Source organism: Tachysurus vachellii, chromosome 20 (genome assembly GCF_030014155.1).
Source record: "Tachysurus vachellii isolate PV-2020 chromosome 20, HZAU_Pvac_v1, whole genome shotgun sequence".
Taxonomy (NCBI): Eukaryota; Metazoa; Chordata; class Actinopteri; order Siluriformes; family Bagridae; genus Tachysurus; species Tachysurus vachellii.
The window spans coordinates 630,674-650,000 of record NC_083479.1 but is presented as its reverse complement, the minus strand read 5'-3'; the positions used below and the strand labels follow the sequence as shown (position 1 = coordinate 650,000).

Sequence of the window (19,327 nt, the reverse complement as noted above, 5' to 3'; positions counted from 1 at the left end):
ACTCCTTACTTCCACACCTCAGCTCGTTACCATAGAAACGATTAAAGAAGAGCTCCTGACCAATCAGAATCCAGAAGAGTGTTCTGTGGGAGATGTGAGGAGGCTGTAGAGGGTCAGTGCAGGTTGGACATTGTGTGTGAGGATCAGTGGCTCACTGTTAAAGCTCTCGTCTCTCGTCTCTGCTGTCTCTGGTTTGAACCTCTGCCTGGTTTCTTTTCTCCCTGAACCTCAGTGACATGTTCTACAACATGAAGATGTTAAATAGAGACATGTGCAGTCACTCAGTACCAGTGGCTCAGTGGGTGTGTGTGTGGTGAAGGTGTGTGTGGTGATGTGAAGGTGTGTGTGGTGATGAAGATCAGGGTTTGAGTCCCAGGTCTTGACACTTATCATGTAAACATGATTTTATTGGAGTGTAGAACAAATGTGATGCTAAGAAGAAATCAGTAAAATAATGTAGTGAAGTCAAACAGAGCAACAGTGTGAAGTCTAACAGTCTAAATGTTTTATACTCAAATGGAAATAATATAATATATAGGAAATAAGATAAAGAATTATATAGGGGGAAAAATAATATATAGAAATAAGGATATAAAAAAATAAATAATAATAGAGCAAACAGAAAAAAAATATATATATGTATAAATATTAAAATAATAAATTGTATATAAATATATAGATGAGGCCCCGCCCAGAGTAACATAACCCCACCCTTCACCTCCCCAGGAGCCCCAGGTGGGACCTGCTGGCTTTCACTCTCTTTCTCTTTGCCAGACTTAGAGCCCCACTGGGTTCCAGCCCCTCAGCTCACCTGCAGGTGGTCTCGATCCTGTGCAGCGTGACACTGCAGAGGGACGCACCCTTAGACATCTGAGCTATCAGAGCTTTCTGACGTCTCTGCTTTTTTTTAAACATTTATCTTTTAGTTCACGTCACCGCTCCACCTTAAAGTGGTCCTAAAACTCACCTGAAGCAGGAAGTGAACCCTGATCCTCATTATGAGAGACCTGCTCACCTGCCCACTGAGCCACCAGGACCTGCTGACTGCTTGTCTGCTCGTGTTAAACATTTATCTTCTTCTTTACACCAACAAGCTGCTTTAAAGTGTGTTTATAAAGAAGTTTCACCTGAAGTGGGATGTGAACCCAGATCCTCCAGGTGAGAGACCTGCTCACTGAGCCACAGGGTGACGCTGACACACTACTGTTTTTTGACATTTATATTGTTCTTCACACATAATGAGTGATCAGACTGTAACAGGTTCAGCACAGGGTTTCTTCAGCTGAGACTTGAACCAGGAGCCACACAGTGAGAGAGCAGCAGCACAGCCTGGGTCTGAACACACCAGACAACCAACACCTGCTGAACACCAGCTTCTTATAGAGCTTTATCTTTTAGTACGCACAAATACACACATACACACACACACACACACACACACACAGTACATACACACACATATACACACACATACACACACACAAACACATATACACACACATACATACACAAACATACACACACACACATACACAAACATACACACACACAAACACATATACACACACCCAAACACATACATACGTGTGTGTGTGAGTCTGTGTGTGTGTATGTATGTGTGTGTATATGTGTGTGTATGTATGTGTGTGTGTGTGTGTGTGTGTGTGTGTGTGAGTCTGTGTGTACTCGGTCAGTAGTTCAAAGCAGACAGGAATTGAGAGCCTGTGTGTTAAATCATCAGTGTAGACGTTTCATCGTACTTGAGGTTCATCTTCAGCTCCTGGTGACCCAGTAAACAGGTTTCAGCTGTTCACAGTTCAGTGTCACTGGAGGTTTCTCTCTCTCCTTGTGTGGAGGCGTGTGGGTGATATTTTCTCGCCTCTCTCCAAGTTCACTTTGAAAACAGGGCCTTCAGGGGAGCAGATATTGCTTCAGAACAGAATTGGGGACTGGATCATCAATACAATAACATTTTCTAAACACACACGTCACAACAACAAGTTTCCTCTTACACACACACACCAGGGTTTTATTCCTTTTACACCACAGCAGTTTTCCACTGGTTACAATTTTATATTTATTAAAGAAGGTCGTCTTCTCTTTCAGTCATTTATAGTGTCCACAAAGCTGCTTTATCAGGAATGAAGGATCGCTCTCAGTGTGAAGGGTCGATTCAGAGAGAAAGCGGTGTTTGAGATTGCGTCCACGTTTGTGCAGTGTGTAAACACTGTGTTGTGGGCGGAGCTTAAAGCGAGACAATATGCCTTGTTTGTTTTCCCATCGCATTTCAGTGGAAAGTTGAACTCAGCTCTTGTTGCTTACATCCAACGAGATTAACCTCTGGTAGTAAAAGTTATCAAGAGATCAGAGGTCAGGTGACACAGACTCTGTGTGTGTGTGTGTGTGTGTGTGTGTGTGTGTGTGTGTGTGTGTGTGTGTGTGTGTGTGTGTGTGTGTGTGTGTGTGTGTGTGTGTGTGTGGGAGAGAGAGAGAGAGAGAGAGACAATGCTCCAGGTATCAATGAGAATATTATGTCTAAATGTAAGCGTTGAGTCTGAGACGTCCCTCAAACAGATTGTTGTTGATTAGACTGAAACGTTGAAGTTTCCAAACTCTCTGTGTAATAATTTAAAGGTGTGACACATGAGCGTGTTTTTGCTCTGAAGCGAAGGTCACGTGAGGTCACTCTGGACTTTGTGTCACTTATTGGAAAATGCAGTTAAAGTTGATTCGATTAACGTGAACGCACGAGTGAGCGACGAGGATCCGGTCACGCTGAACAAGTTCTTGTGTGCTGACAGTTTTTTAAACGTCTGATCAAAGACGAGCGCTAACTGATCCAGAAAGCTAAATCCAATCAATTTTACATACTTTACCTTCAGCTACACACCAGATCACAGACAGAAGGATCCAGTCTGTCGCTTTGTGGTGATGAATTCTCTCTAACGGCACAGCAACATCACATCGGCTTTACGTTAACGAACCCGCTCTGAGGCCTTATCGTTTCTATAGTAACGGCGATGTGTATGATGGACGCTCCATGCAAACGTGTACGGAAGGAGTCTCCAGTGTCAGCGGTCTGAGGTAAAGCTGTAAACTTTTCTGTGTCTTATTTGTTTCTCTTATTAAGCTGAAGAGAGTAAAGAGGTCTGATTCTAGCTGGTTTACAAGAAGAAATGTAACTATAAACGGATAGAAAGTACAGTGTGTGTTTCTGTAATTGCTAATAAATAGTAACACTGTTAGATTTCTGCTGGAACAGGAACTTCATGGCTTCATGACATCTTTGCTGTGGAATTTGTTCTCGCATCAAATAAAAAAGAATCAAATATTCGCTTCATGTGATTAATGATGTAAATCTGTATTTCTGTTGGAATCTTAACGAGATAAGACTTTAGCTCTGTTTCGTAAAATGGATTTTATGGTTAGCAGAATGGTAAATCAGGGGGAAAGAGACCAGGGAGACGTTTATAGCAGCGCCGTCACTGTTAAACTGATCATTACCTTCACGGCAAAAATATGAAGCGCTCCATGGAGTTCACGACGTTACGCATGAACACACGTTACAGAGGCTACAAAAACACACGGGTTTCTCAGCACTCCATCGTCGCCGAAGGTTCTCTGTGATCTTATTGATAGATGAACATGAAGAAGGAGAGACGTGAGCTGAGAGAGACGGCAGACGAGGGGAAGCTTCGCGGTCCTGCTGGAATAAACCTGCCTTCATCAGAAGAGGAAAGAAGGAACGGCGTGTTTGTCCACGACAGAGACGCATGTGGAGCTCAGCTTGTCCTCCCTCCACTCTGCTAGTTCAGGGTTTATTTCAGCAGTAATACACTACACCAGTGTGACACAGACACACAACACAGACGTTAAATCAAAGAGCAGAACAAAACGATCCTTCTTACATCATCTGCTCTTCCAAAAGCTCTGTCACAATCTGTGTGTAGTGAAAAGAACAGAAAGTGTCAGGATTTACAGACTGATTACTGTTATTAAAATGACCTAAAACTCTGAAAAGAGCTTATTTGAGAATAAGAATATTGTTATTAAATGATTGTTATTATTGTTATTATTATTATTATTATTATTATTATTGTTAAGATTATTGTTGTTGTTGTTGTTGTTGTTATTATTATTAGTATCATTATTGTTATTATTAATAATATGGTTATTATTGTTATTATTATTATTATTATTATTATTATTATTATTATTATTATTATTATTATTATTATGTATAAATAATTATTATCATTCCTTGTGGATTCAAGGTTAATATTTAAATGAAAGCTTCAATGTTCAAGTTTTAATTCTTATTTTATTATTATTTATTTTAGTATTTTTATTAACTTATCACAATTATTCACAATTATCACAATTATTCATTATTATGCTTTATAATTAAAGTGCAGAGAAATAAAATATATATTCAACTATTCAAATTTAAACTCACGGACTAAATAATATTGTTGTTATTGTTGTTGTTTGTTGTTGTTGTTGTTGTTTAGGTTTTAAAATGATGCAAGTCATGAATATTATAATTAACTTTAGATTATTATTATAATGATACTAATATAATGAACTGAACAGGGATTAATAACGTGTAATAAACTGATTAAAGCTAAACGTGTAATACAGGAACCGAGTCCTCGTGCAACATCAAACAAAACGTGAACAGTAAAAAATACGGAATAAAGAAACTAAACACTTTGTTATGTAAATCACACATGACGTCATGGGGGAGATCAAAGCCGGGGGCCGCACGCGCGCGCGTGTGTCTATACATATAAAAGTGCGCGCGCGCTGTCGGTCTGGTTAGAACACGCACTCGCGCAGAGAGAGAGAGAGAGTGTGTGTGAGTGTGTGTGTGTGTGAGAGAGAGTGTGTGTGAGAGAGAGAGAGTCTGCACCAGCTCGCGCTGTCCCGCGGCAGGATTTGGAGACTAGAGTGTATGATGGTGTTCGGTGTTCCGTCTCCCGGACATGTTGCTCGGGTAAAATCCGGATTAACGCGCGCGCACTAACCCGGTTTTATTCTGTGTGTGGATTATAAAGGGAAACTTTCTCTTGTGTTTTCTCCCGGATTTAAACGTCCATCTGCTCGCTATAAGGTGAGAATTAAAGTGCACTATACACATGGCTGTGTCACAAATCTACTGTTTCTTATTGCACATGAATCAGACTTTATAACTGCAATGTACACAAATATACATCAATGTCATGTAACTGTAATGACCGTAAATGTGGATGGAGCAGAACTGCGTCCCAAATCTGCCTCATTACACACTACAGTGTCTTATTACCGCTTATTAAATGCTTATTACCACTCTACACTCTGATTAAAACATAAACGCATCTAAATCACTGTGTGTATTAAGACTTTGACCATAGAAGTGAACTGAGCATGGCTGTGTCCCAAACCGCACGCAGTCTTTATTAAACACTACACACTGTCTTATTACTGCCTATTACCTGCTTATTACTAGAGACGCAATAAAAACATGCGCATATATAGATATACAACAGAAAAACGAATAAACCACAGTTTGTGTTTGTGTGTTATAAAAAAAAAAAAAAAAAAGGTGAATTTAAAGATGACCTCTGTTGGGTTGCGTCCCAAACCACAGTCTTCCCTATAGAACTGTACACTAACCAGTTTATCTATCAGCTCGCTATATATTTACGTTGCTATTTATACTCAAGGTGAGGATGAAAGTGTAGGGTGCACGGCTGCGTCCCAAACCACATCCCACCACAGGCTACTAAATAGTATTTTATAGGGCATTATAATTGAAGTTATTACTGGTAAAACTATTTATACTCCTTAGTGCACTAGTTTGTGGCTTGTGGTGTAAAAGCAGCTAAACGCTGAGACGTGTGAGGCAGAGTCCCAAACTGTACGGCTATTAATAAAATCCGTTCCTGATGGTATTTAATAGTGTTTTAGTCCTGTGTTTAACTCTAGTGTTTAACAGATTTATTCATTCTCTTACCTTCAGTGAGACTACATTTATCTGCTGTGTCCCAAACCACACAATAAGACTACAGTAACTGCTCAGATCGGTGCACGAGTCGCTCCTGAGGATGTTCATTAGAATTATATCATTATGGAAAATACGACACTGTAGCTGCATTTTACATTTTGCTTTATTTATTTTAAAATAAATAAAGTTTTAAAAATAAAGATGTTTCAGCTAAAAAAAAAGAAATAAAGTATGAGAGTCGAGTAGAAGAGATTCTTTTTACTGCCGTCTTACATATAGGATAAAATCTGGTTTTCAGCTCTCACCGGCATTGAAAAGTCCTGAAGTGGCAAAAAAAAACAAAAAAAAAACTAGAAATAAAAATACAGTTATTAATATAAATGTAGAATATAGTCGAGGTTTGTGAATATTACGCTGGATAAAACTGGTTTTATTAAATTGTGATGAGAACTTGTGCGTATTTATTTATTATAAAGGCGTCTCAGTGTTTTATTTAGACGTGTGTGTGTTTAATGTAAAGAATCAGAATTAGTCGTTAAATGAAGGTGTTTGGTGCTGGAACACGGATCATTAAAGTAGTGATGAGTGATTTAGAGACTGTAAATACTGTAAATACCGAATGGATTAAACTGAAAAATAAAATTAGCCCTAGATCTGGTTTATAAATCAGGGTTAAATGTAAATCTGTCAGTGTTTAATAAGCTCCTTTATTTGAGCGTTAAACCCGAGTTAGAGACGTTTCTGTGATAAAAGTCTTTTATAACGAGCTGAAAATGAGCCATGATGCAGAAACGAGCTCCTCAGATCCTCAAACACGTTCCACACAGCAGACTGTTAAACCATCCAGTGTGTGTGTAGAATATGTAGTGTGTAGTGTGTGTGTGTGTGTGTGTGTGTGTGTGTATACATAATGTATATAGAGTTTGTACAATGTGTGTGTATGGTGTGTTCTGAGTGTGTAGAGTGCACACGGAGTATACAGAGTGTGTAGAGAGTGTGTTTTAGAGCATGTTCAGAGGGTGTAAAGTGTATAGAGTGTGTATAGAGTTTACAGAGTGTGTAGATTGTGTTTAAGCAATGTGAGTAGAGCGTCGACTACAGAGTGGGTATAGTGTGAGGAGCTTCCACAGGGTGTATGAAGAGTGTATATAAAGTGCGTATTGTGTGTGTTTAGAGTTTTCAGAGTGTGTGTGTGTGTATTGAGTGTTTATAGAGTGTTCATAGAATATGTGTGTGTACTGAGTATGTATAGAGTGTGTATAGAGTGTTCAAAGAGTGTGTGTATAGAGTGTGTAATGTTCAGATTATTGTTCAGTGATTGTAGATCAGATGACTCAGTACACACGACTCAGTACGGACAACTCAATATGAGCGACTCAGTGTGAGCGACTCAGTGTGAACGGTTCTGTATGAACGGGTCTGTATGAACGGGCCTGAATGAACGGGCCTGAATGGTTAAAATGACATTTAAAGCTTCTTGATGTATCATGAATGATTTTTGCAGAAGTGACATCATAAAATAAAATGTAATTATTGTACAATTTAATATATTGAGGGCTGAAATTCAGTGTGAAGCGAAGCATAAAGTAAATAAAAAGATGAATGTAGTGAAGTGAAATGTAACGCTTCAGTTTACATACAGATTAAAATAACATGGAACTGGACTTTAGTGATTCTCACTTAATAATGAGCAATATTTAATTTCCTCTTAGTTTTAAACTCAACTCTTTACTTCCTCTCATCTTCACTTCCTCTCAACTTCCTCTCTTCACTTCCTCTTCACTTCCTCTACTGGGAGTTTGAGAGCTCAGGCTGAGGCGATGTTTCTCACGTTAGATCCCCTCAGTGAAATCTGATAGAAGAGATATTTAGAATTTAAAAATCTGTACGTTTCTCTTTTCTCTCTTTCAGCAGGAGAGACAGAGGGAAGAAGGAGCGTAAGAGCTAGAGAAAGAGTGAAGCCGTCCGTGTCATGGCCTCTGACCTGTGATCATCGTCGTCAGCTTCCTGCCCCGAGACGCACCCAATCAGATCAGGATGAAGAGCGAGTTTGTGTCGTTTCCGCTGTGCGCCGTCACGCTGCTCACGCTGGCTCTGTCTCAGCACTGCGTCGCCATCAGATGGCTGTAAGTGTCTCCGCTTCCCTCTAACTCTGTCTGTTCTAATCAGGAGGAGGGTCCCTACGTAGGCAGAAGTGATTGTGATGTTCACATGGTCAAGTTTCCAGATTTTGTCCCATTTCCCATAATTCGCACGAGAACGGAGATGAAAGACGATGTGCACTTTAAATGACGTGCACTTGCAGGGATAAAGGGATACTTGTCCTTGTTGCCATGGTGACCCCAACAAGGGCGCATCCACGGTATCTTTATACCAGTATCTTTATATCTCTAAAACAGATCAGCAGCAGATCAGATAAACTTGGAACAGAAAACAGAATCGTCTTCTTTAATATGTGTAATGACTAACGGACTAAACCAAACACACCGTAAAACAGGGGGGCGGTCAAACTGCTAAATATATCCATTAAATAAATAATAAATTAGTAAATAATATCTAACACTAATAATAATTATCACTAAATGTCTACTTTATCCTTCCATCCTGATAATATCATGAATTAGTAAAATGCTTATTAAAGCGTTTCTTTATTCTTTATGATTATTTAGATTTAAAGGTCTGGTGTGTGTCGTAAGCTGAGAGGTTTAACTTTGTGCAAATAAAGTGTTAAACATCTGGAACCCATTTAAGCGCCTTAATGATTTATAATGATTTATAATGTTTCATAATGAATCATAATCTTTCATAATGATTTATAACGAGTTATAATGAGTTATAAAATCAAAACAATCCATGAAGCAGAATATAAAGTGGAATGTTTGTGACATGACGGGCGTCGGCCTGCTAAAGCACCGAGCACAATACAAACCACATGCTGCCATAAACACCTGTGAGTATAACTGTGTGTGTGTGTGTGTGTGTGTGTGTGTGTGTGGGCGGGTGAATGAAGGAGGGGGGTCTGTGGGTCACAGCTTATCATGGGGGCAGAAAGCAGCGGCCCCTCGCTCCTAATCCAAAACAGGTGAAAGGTGTGCATGGAGCGGTCTGATTCTCACGAACATGGCTGTGTGTATGAGTGTGTGTGTGTGTGTGTGTGTGTGTGTTTGTATGTCTTTGTGAGTGTATATGAATGTGTGTGTGTGTGTGTGTGTGTGTGTGTTTGTATGTCTTTGTGAGTGTATATGAATGTGTGTGTGTGTGTGTACGTGAGAGTGTGTGTGTGTGTGTGTGTGTGTGTGTGTGTGAGTTTGTGAGTGTATATGAGTGTGTGTGAGTTTGTGTTTGTGCGTGAGTGTATATAAATGTGTATGTATGAGTGTGTGTGAGAGTATATGTTTGTATGTGTTTGTGAGGTTATATGAGTGTGTGTGTGAGTGTATGTCAGTCTGTGTGTATGTATGAGTGTATGTGAGTGTGTGTGAGAGTATATGTTTGTATGTGTTTGTGAGGTTATATGAGTGTGTGTGAGTGTATGTCAGTCTGTGTGTATGTATGAGTGTATGTGAGTGTGTGTGAGAGTATATGTTTGTATGTGTTTGTGAGGTTATATGAGCGTGAGTGTGTATGAGTATATGTGTGTGTATATATAAATGTGTGTGTGTGTGTGTGTGTGTGTGTGTGTGTGACAGGGGAAATAGAGTAAATGTAACCAGAGATAATGTCATTTTAAACCAGTCCTCAGGGCTCTTTAAACTCCTGAGAATTTCTAAAAATGTTTTTTAATGTGATTTAACGATGGCAGCCGTAATCGTACATGATATAATTAGTGTTATTTAAACCCAGTCCAGCTGTTTGAGCTTCATGTTTGTAATGTGGTGGAACAGTAAGAGTGGTGTAGAGGGTTAAAGCTTTGGAAGAGATTCACATGTGGATGAATTGAAACCTCTGGCATCGTCTCACAGCCGTTCCGCCAGATCCGCTGGGAAAAAGCCCTTCTTTCCACTGGCAATCAGTATCCCATCCTCTTCCTGCCAGATCTCTCTGCTAACGACGCCAAAACATTGGCGTTATTATCCCGTGTGCCGGTGACGCCACGTCCTCCTCCTTCCTGCACTTTATCATATCTCTCATGCGTGACCCAGAGACGTACCAAAAGCAGCTCGACGCTGTGTCACAATCGTGTTGGTTGTAAATCACATCTGGAGGACGTTAAAGTCACGAGATGCACGAAAACATGTCGGTGTAGCGGCGTTCAGCTCTGTTTAAAACATTTACGAGGGATTAATTACCACATACTGTAATGCTGCTTCAACCCTTTCACAGTCTCTTCATTAACCTTCAAGTGTGTCTCAGAAAACCAAGGCAGAATGTTTAACTTCACATCACACGTAAAAAGGGCAAAGCTCCGTCCTGATTGGTTAAGAAATCAGATAATGACGTCCATTTAAATGTCTGCATCTAAATTCCAAACCTCTGAACTGAACCTGGACTAAAACCTATTTAGTGACCAATCAGAGGGTTTTGGTTTAATTCAAGCATTTAAAAATAAATAAATAAATAAAATAATGTGTGTGTGTGTGTGTGTGTGTGTGTGTTTCAGGGCTCTATCTCAGACGTCGGAGCACATTAATAAGACGCAGCAGTGTAAGACCCTACCGGGCCTCGTGTCCTCACAGGCTCAGCTCTGCCGCACTAACCTGGAGCTCATGCAGGTCATCGTCCAGGCGGCACGTGAGGTCAAAAAGACGTGTCAGAAAACCTTCACTGATATGCGGTGGAACTGCTCGTCCATCGATGCTCCCAAATATCTCCCGGACCTGGAGAGAGGTCAGAGTTACACATCTAATCTCAAATTCCTTCATTTCAGTTTCAGTGACCAAACACAGCTTCCTGATGACATCATTATTGTAACATTCAGGTCATTACAGTGAGGCCGTGAGTCCAGCAGATAAAAAACCTAAAGGACAGTCGCTGGATTAGTGCTGGTTTAGTACTGGTTTAGTGTTAGTTTAGTGCTGGTTTAGTGTTAGTTTAGTGCTGGTTTAGTGCCAGTTTAGTGCCAGTATAGTGTTGGTTAAGTGCTGGTTTAATGTTGGTTAGTGTTGGTTTAGTGCTAGTTTAGTGCTGGTGTAGTGTTGATTTAAAGTCTAGTGCTGGTTTAGTGCTGGTTTAGTGTTGGTTCAGTGCTGGTTAATGCTTGTGTTAGTTTAATGCTGGTTAGTGTTGGTTTAGTGTTGGTTAAGTGCTGGTTAGTGTTGGTTGAGTGTTGGTTTAGTGCTGCTTAAGTGCTGGTTTAGTGTTGGTTAGTGCTGGTGTAGTGTTGATTTAAAGTCTAGTGCTGGTTTAGAGCTGGTTTAGTGTTGGTTCGGTGTTGGTTAAGTGTTGGTTAGTGCTTCTGTTGGTTTAGTGATGGTTAGTGTTGGTTCAGTGTTGGTTAATGTTGGTTTAGTGCTGTTTTAGTGTTGGTTAAGTGTTGGTTTAGTGTTGGTTAAGTGCTGGTTTAATGTTGGTTAAGGGCTGGTTTAATGTTGGTTTAGTGTTGGTTAATATTGGTTTAGTGCTGTTTTAGTGTTGGTTTAGTGTTGGTTAAGTGTTGGTTTAGTGTTGGTTTAAAATGTATAGAGCTGATTTAGTGTTGGTTTAGTGTTGGTTAAGTGCTGGTTTAATGTTGGTTAAGGGCTGGTTTAATGTTGGTTTAGTGTTGGTTAATATTGGTTTAGTGCTGTTTTAGTGTTGTTTTAGTGTTGGTTAAGTGTTGGTTTAGTGTTGGTTTAAAATGTATAGAGCTGATTTAGCGTTGGTTAAGTGTTGGTTTACTGACTACAACAAACAGTGCGCAGTGTGAGGATTCCTCAGCTTTCACTACAGGATTAAAGACTTCTCATCTTTCTCCTAAGTTCAGAGATGAAGAGCTGTGAGCTGCGTTTGATGAAGCCGTGTGTCAGTGAACTGTCCTTGTTCCTTGTGATGGTGAACAACAGAGTTCTTTCTGCTCAGCTGATGTACTGTAACTCGGCTCAGATCCCACACAGTGCGGCTCCGTGCCGACTCTGAGGAGGGATTTTAGGGTTTTGTGTGTTTGAGGTCTGTAGCAGGTTGTTTATGTGTCTGTTCTTCAGTAATAAACCAGAGCACAAACACACTGATGTGAGAATCACGGAATCTGCAGAACGTCTTCAGTACACCGTCTCTTTACTCTACAGCTCACACCACATCCTCTTTCACCATAACTATACTAAAACTAATACGACTACTTAATACTCAGTACCAACAAACACTCGATATCAAGAAGCAGACTTCACACACTGAGCATGTGCAGTGATGTGCTAAATAAACTGTGGTAGCTGAGTGTGTGTCTGTTTTGTGTCCTGAGGGATTTAATAGCAGCATGATCTCAGTATCAGTCGCACTGAATTCAGTCGAAGCTGAAAGATGAAACACACGTTTCTCAAAGCTGCTGTTAGCCAGAAACCTTTGATATGTCTGCAGATTCCTGTGAGGAAAAATCAGAATCGTTGAGGCTATGCTATGCTGCTACAGCTAATCATCTTAGGCAGCGAGATGAACCTCGTTTAGCATCTTGTTCTAAAAACGTGTAACCTGCTCTCTGTCTCTATCAGGAACGAGGGAGTCTGCGTTTGTGTACGCTCTTTCTGCCGCCGCTATCAGCCACACCATCGCTCGAGCGTGCACCAGTGGAGATCTCAGGCTGTGTACCTGTGGCCCGATCCCAGGTGATACCCTCGAGCCTGGGCACAGGTGGGGCGGCTGCGCTGACAACCTCCACTACGGCCTTGTCATGGGATCAAAGTTCTCAGATGCTCCCATGAAGATAAAGAAGAAAACTGGATTTTCACACCCAAACAAACTAATGCACCTGCACAACAGTGAAGTGGGACGACAGGTAACAACATCTCACCTGTTCAACCAAACCTCACCTGTAACATCAAACATCACTAAACCTCATTTATTACACCAAACCTCACTCACTAAACTTTCACTTGTCACACCAAACCAAACCTGTTCTACCAAACCTCATATTTCAGATCCTTGCTTTTCATCATTTTCTGCAGTAACTCCTCCCCCATTTTTTCCGTCAGGCCCTGAAGGATGCGCTGGTGGTGAAGTGTAAGTGTCACGGTGTCTCAGGCTCCTGCTCCATCCGCACCTGTTGGCGAGGTCTACAGGACCTGAAGGAAATTGCTCAGGACTTGAAGGTGAAGTACCTGTCGGCCACCAGAGTGAAGCACCAGCCACAAGGGACACGCAAACAGCTCGTCCCTAAAGACATCGACGTGAGACCAGTGCGAGAGAACGAGCTGGTGTACCTGCAGAGCTCACCCGACTTCTGCACCATGAACGAGAAGATGGGCTCCATCGGCACTCAGGACAGGTGAGACGCCTCAAATTATCCACTGTGTTCCGGAACAAAACTCCAGTGGTGGTAAAGCTGAGGCAATGAGGGTCTGATTTATCTCAAGAGAAAAGACAAGAGGAGAACAATCTTCAGGAGAATGTTTGGCTCTGTGTATGTTGTGAACTTTTTGGCTGAGTGTGTGTGTGTGTGTGTGTGTGTGTGTGTGTGTGCGCCTACATACAAGTTTAATAATTCGAATCTTTTGGGTATGAAAACTAATCCCCTGTACTGGAAGGTTTCTCTGGATTTTTCTGGACTCAAAGGCTTTCCTTTTAGATGTGGAGAAAATAATTCCTGTAACCTGGATGTCCAGCTGTCAGATATCACATGGTAGAATTAGCGCTTGTTGTGCACGTGCCTCTGACATGGCTTCAGTGACCGCGGCCTCTCTGTGTGTTATCTCAGTGAGTGTGTGTGTGTAATGCAGCTATTCCAGGAGCCAAAAGCTTTCTCCTGATATCAGGGCCTCAGAGGAAACGGCTGGCTGAGATTAAGACGACTAACACACACAGTGCACGCTGCCAGATTCTCGCCGGAGCCGTTTCAGAGGCCTGAGAATCAGATGCAGACGAGTTCCGTGAATTAATTCTTCATACTTGCGTCCTAAAACCTTCCTGTCCGGTTCACCACTCGGCCCCACAGAGACGCTTTCATTTCATGTCATTTTCCTGAACATCGTCTCGCTGGCATGAACTTCTAGAGAATAAACCGAAGTCAGGCTCATAAAGCTTTTTTTTCAGTATCCACTCTTTTTCGCCTGGTTGGCGCAGTAAAATGAAACAAGATGAACGAATGAGGATCGTGTAGCAGGTCTGTCGAGGTCAGAAAAACTCAGACACACTGCTGCTGATCCTTTAGCGAAAAAACACACAACAAAGTGCAAATAATGTTAGAATGTTTTTGAGAGCTTCTTAAGTTGTTATTATTGTTGTGTTGGGGGTTTTGGAGTGTTGAGTTAGTAACCAAATCCAAAGCACAGAGCTGTAGAGCTGCACAGGGGCCAAGACACACACACACACATACACACACACACACACACACACACACACTATAAGTTCTCTCTCTTGGTGTATGTTTGTTGTGTGCTCTCAGACATGCTGTGGATCTGCCTTATGTTAGTGTTAGCAATGTGGATGGTGTGACAGGGTGTGAGTGTGTGAGGGTGTGAGTGTGAGTGCTAGTATGAGGGTGAGTGTGAGGGTGTGAGTGCTAGTATGAGGGTGAGTGTGAGGATGTGAGTGTGAGGGTGAATGTGAGTGGGTGAGTGCGAGTGTGAGTGTGTGTGAGAGTAATTATGTGAGTGAGTGTAATTGTGTGAGTTTGAGTGTGTAAGGGTGTGAGTGTAATTGTAATTGTGTGAGAGGGTGTATGTTTGAGTGTGAGTGTGTGAGAGTAATTGTGTGAGTGTAATTGTTTGAGGGTGTGAGTGTAATTGTAATTGTGTGAGAGAGTGTGAGTTTGAGTGTGTGAGTGTGTGAGTGTGGTCTCAGGGGTACGTAGACATTTGAAAGCCATTACAGCCCTGATTACACCCTGAAACACTCCTGTCCCTCTCCTCCATCCTCCGTCCTCTTGTTTCCTCTCTGTGTTGTTTCTGCGTCTCCTTTGTTGGCTCGCGGAGCTTCTTATCTCAGTGACTTGGTATAAACTTAGCGGCGGTGTCACATTAACTCAGGAGATTGAGTGATGAGCTGAAGTGCACACTTATATGGTCTGTTCCTGACTAGCGAGCACGCTCACTCGTTTGTGTGCCATCTTTAGCACGAGGACTGGGTTTAAAGTTAAGCCTGTAAAACACTCCGAAGGCTCAGCCATGATCTGTATCTCTGAAACAAAAACCAGCCCAACAGGAACAGAGGGGATTTGAACAAGAACTGCATTTGCTCATAACAGCTAGCATTTGTAGCATTTGGCTAATGCAGTAATTAGCTGCTTGTGTATCCGATTAGCGATCTGCAAAAACAAACAGTCTGATAAACGGCGGAAAAAAGAGCAGCCAGGAGAAAGACTCCGGATAAAGTAGCTAGCTTTATTTATGCTTAGCGGCTTGTAGCAATTTTTCAGTGCTAAAGCTAACCAGCGAACACTGAACAAGTACAAGACCTGGAAATAGCAGTAACGATGAAATACCTGCAGTTTTTAATGTTTGCTCATACACTCTGACTTCTGTTCCAGTCAGGACACAAAGCAGCCATATGACAGAGCATTAGCTTCAGTAAGAGCTGTCGCAGTTTTAAATAACAGCTTTCCACTCTCTCTCTCTCTCTCTCTCTCTCTCTCTCTCTCTCTTTCAGCACACAGGTCATTACGGTGCACAATTATAAAACAATGCGGTCATGTCGAAGATCCTGAGAGAGTGATTTATGACTCTGCTTTTCTCTGCTCACTTTAGCCGCCTCAGGCGTCAGAATGCAGTCTTGCTGGACACATTGTCCTGGACACTGAATCAAACCTCTGACACTTTCAGGAGATTCAATGTCCAGGATTTAATTTTACAACAACCCAGAGTTTTAAACACCGAGGTAAAGGAGGAGGAGGAGAAGAAGGAGGAGCTTATATTCATTCTCCAGACATGAAATTTACCCAGAATATTCAACACACACATTTACTACCTACTGAATTTAAACAGAGCTAATGATTAGCTCCCTAGTTAACAATTAGCTTCAGTTCTTTGTTTTTCATGCAGTTGGACTGTACATGTGCATTTTATACATTAGCATGCTAACATGTTAGCACGCTCTGTGATCTAGCAACATGACTGCTATAGTAAAGCTCAACCTTCTACTGTTGCTAGTTTTCAGTATGTTAGTTAGCTGAACGACCGATACGGTTAGCTAACAAGCTACAGAACAAGCCTCTGCTAGTGGCTTGCTGCTAACACACAGCCTAGCTTTCCTTTGTTGCCTTGATTCATGGCTAAACAGATATGCTAAAGCTCCTAATGTTATGAGACATTTTTTGTTATTTCGTAGAGCAGCACGGATTTCTTCTGACTTAAAAAACGGAAAAATCCTAACGCATATCATTCCCAGATTCGTCTGTGGAATATCGAGCTGTTGGCTTTTTTGAGACGAACTCGATTCCTCTGACCAAATATGGAACTGAGGCTCCATTCATGTATCCAAACAAATCGGTTCTTAAAATAGAAAACGTTAGCATAAATTTCACTTATAATGAACTCTGGCTTATAAACTTCAGCGCCCACCTCAGCGACATTAAAGATTCCAAATTAGCCACACGCTAATGCTAGCTGACGTTAGATTAAAATTGCTACTCAGAATAACAGGAAAGTTCCTGAGTTCTGCTGCGTGACACGGTGGAAGGCGGCTAACGACGGTAACCTGAGCTGTCCTATTATTTTCATCTGCTTTTTAGTGCGCTGATGTGTAATTTGGGACGCGGCCCGGCGCTGGCTCTGGTGATGATGTCATCATGCTTCTACTCTTATGAGCCGTAGATGATGGAAATATTGAGCTTCCTGCCAACTGCTTCAGAATTTGGCTGAATGTTCGGACAGGAACTTGGCCTGAAGACCATGTTTTCGAGCGGATTGTTGCGCTGATATCTAACGACTCTTGTATGTTTTTTTGTTGTTTTTTTCTTGCAGGCAGTGTAACAAGACATCGAGCGGGAGCGACAGCTGCGACCTGATGTGCTGCGGCCGAGGCTATAACCCGTACACGGAGAAGGTGTTAGAGCGATGCCACTGCAAGTACCACTGGTGCTGCTACGTCACCTGTAAGAAATGCGAGAGGACTGTGGAGAGATACGTGTGCAAATGAGGCTCACACACACACACACACACACACCTACATCAGGAGCTCTGATTATCCGTCTTTAACCAAAAGCACTACAAAGAAACCCGTCGTTTCTCTTCAGCTCCTTTTTTTTTTTACATCTTCTGACCAACCCACAGACTGGACCATCCCACATTTTGTTGTTCCTCATGTTGTTCCCAGCTCCAGCTCCTGTCCTCTTCATCACATCACCTGGAGCTTTATTCTTATACAGTACTCCAGGTTTTTATTAACATTACACACTTTATTCTTTAACACCATCCATCAGTCCTGAAGAGAACAGTGTCATGTTGTTGTGTTGTTGTTGTTGTTGTTGTTGTTTTAAAGCATCTGTTATATCAGAATATCAAGAGTTTATTTTCTTATATGATATTCGAAATGAAAAGCTTTATTTTTATTTTTTAGTATAAATATTGCAAACAAAACCCAAACCCAGAGATCAGACTATTTTGTCCTGAGAGAAACTCTGACACTCCAACAAGGACATTAAACTTTAAGCAGGATCCTGAGGAGTGTGTGAGTCTTCTTGTGTGTGTTTTCCTGTGTGTGCGAGTCTTCTTGTGTGTGTTTTCCTGTGTGTGTGAGTCTTCTTGTGTGTGTTTTCCTGAGTGTGTGAGTCTTCTTGTGTGTGTTTTCCTGTGTGTGTGAGTCTTCTTGTGTGTGTTTTCCTGAGTGTGTGAGTCTTCTTGTGTGTGTTTTCCTGAGTGTGTGAGTCTTCTTGTGTGTGTTTTCCTGTGTGTGCGAGTCTTCTTGTGTGTGTTTTTCTGAGTGTGTGAGTCTTCTTGTGTGTGTTTTCCTGTGTGTTCCTGAGTTCCTAAGTGTGTATTCCTGTGTGTGCGTTTCGGAGTGTGCGTTCCTGAGTGTGTGTTCCTGAGTGTGCGTTCCTGAATGTGCGTTCCTGAATGTGTGTTCCTGAGTGTGTGTTCCTGAGTGTGTGTTTTCCTGTGTGTGTTTTCCTGAGTGTGTGTTCCTGAGTGTGTGTTTTCCTGAGTATGTGTTCCTGAGTTTTCCTGTGTGTGTCTTCTTGTGTGTGTTTTCCTGTGTGTGTGAGTCTTCTTGTGTGTGTTTTCCTGTGTGTGTGAGTCTTCTTGTGTGTGTTTTCCTGTGTGTGAGTCTTCTTGTGTGTGTTTTCCTGTGTGTGTGAGTCTTCTTGTGTGTGTTTTCCTGTGTGTGTGAGTCTTCTTGTGTGTGTTTTCCTGTGTGTGTCTTCTTGTGTGTGTTTTCCTGTGTGTGTGAGTCTTCTTGTGTGTGTTTTCCTGTGTGTGTGAGTCTTCTTGTGTGTGTTTTCCTGTGTGTGTGAGTCTTCTTGTGTGTGTTTTCCTGTGTGTGTGAGTCTTCTTGTGTGTGTTTTCCTGTGTGTGTGAGTCTTCTTGTGTGTGTTTTCCTGTGTGTTCCTGAGTTCCTAAGTGTGTATTCCTGTGTGTGCGTTCCTGAATGTGCGTTCCTGTGTGTGTTTGCCTGAGTGTGTGTTTTCCTGAGTGTGTGTTTTCCTGAGTATGTGTTCCTGAGTGTGTGTTCCCGAGTGTGTGTTCCCGAGTGTGTGTTCCTGAGTGTGTGTTCCCGAGTGTGTGTTCCTCTGTGTGTTCCTGAGTGTGGCTCTGTAGCAGCGCCTCCTCCCTCGCCTGAATCGCTCTTCTGGAAAAGGACACGCTTCAACTGGATTGCAGTTTCGATTTCTGGGAAATTAGCACGCTTTGGGAGACGGTGCTTTGTTTTTTTGTTTTTCATTTTATTTTTGCAAGAATGCGAGATTTTAATGGAAGAAGGAGCGAGACTGAACCAGACGTGAACTTGTCTGAGTCGTCCACAAATATGATTTTAATGGGAGAAAATATCCGCATTTATATATTTATCCTCAGCAGGATGCTCGGACTTGACGTGCTTTATTCCTAAATTTTAATCCACCATAAAAAATAAAAAAACCTACACCCAGCACCACATCATGAACCACTTATCTGTGGATGTACATACTGTCCTTTTTGTATGCTGAATTAAAAAAAATATTTATAGAGTAATTAAAGATTCTTTACTGGAGTTCTATCTAGTTGTGTGTTTTTTTCTTCTCTTTCAGAGTGTTGTTTTAGCTCAGGAATGATGGAGGACATTGTGGAGGTTGCAGTTTAAATG

General features: G+C 41.6%; 1 protein-coding gene across 2 annotated transcripts; it reads left to right on the top strand.

Annotated features, from left to right (window-relative positions):
- Positions 1-4,810: 4,810 nt before the first annotated feature.
- Positions 4,811-18,200, top strand: wnt11 (wingless-type MMTV integration site family, member 11). Of its 2 annotated transcripts, none has more exons than XM_060896203.1 (6): positions 4,811-5,113; positions 7,901-8,112; positions 10,587-10,813; positions 12,607-12,890; positions 13,087-13,379; positions 17,011-18,200. In XM_060896203.1, exons 2-6 carry the CDS (start codon positions 8,024-8,026, stop codon positions 17,183-17,185), a joined length of 1,068 nt encoding a protein of 355 aa, XP_060752186.1. In that variant the 5' UTR covers positions 4,811-5,113; positions 7,901-8,023; the 3' UTR covers positions 17,186-18,200. The 2 variants fall into 2 exon arrangements, with proteins under 2 accessions (XP_060752186.1, XP_060752185.1); XM_060896202.1 differs by having other exon boundaries at positions 4,812-5,113; positions 7,898-8,112.
- The last annotated feature ends 1,127 nt before the right edge of the window (positions 18,201-19,327 follow it).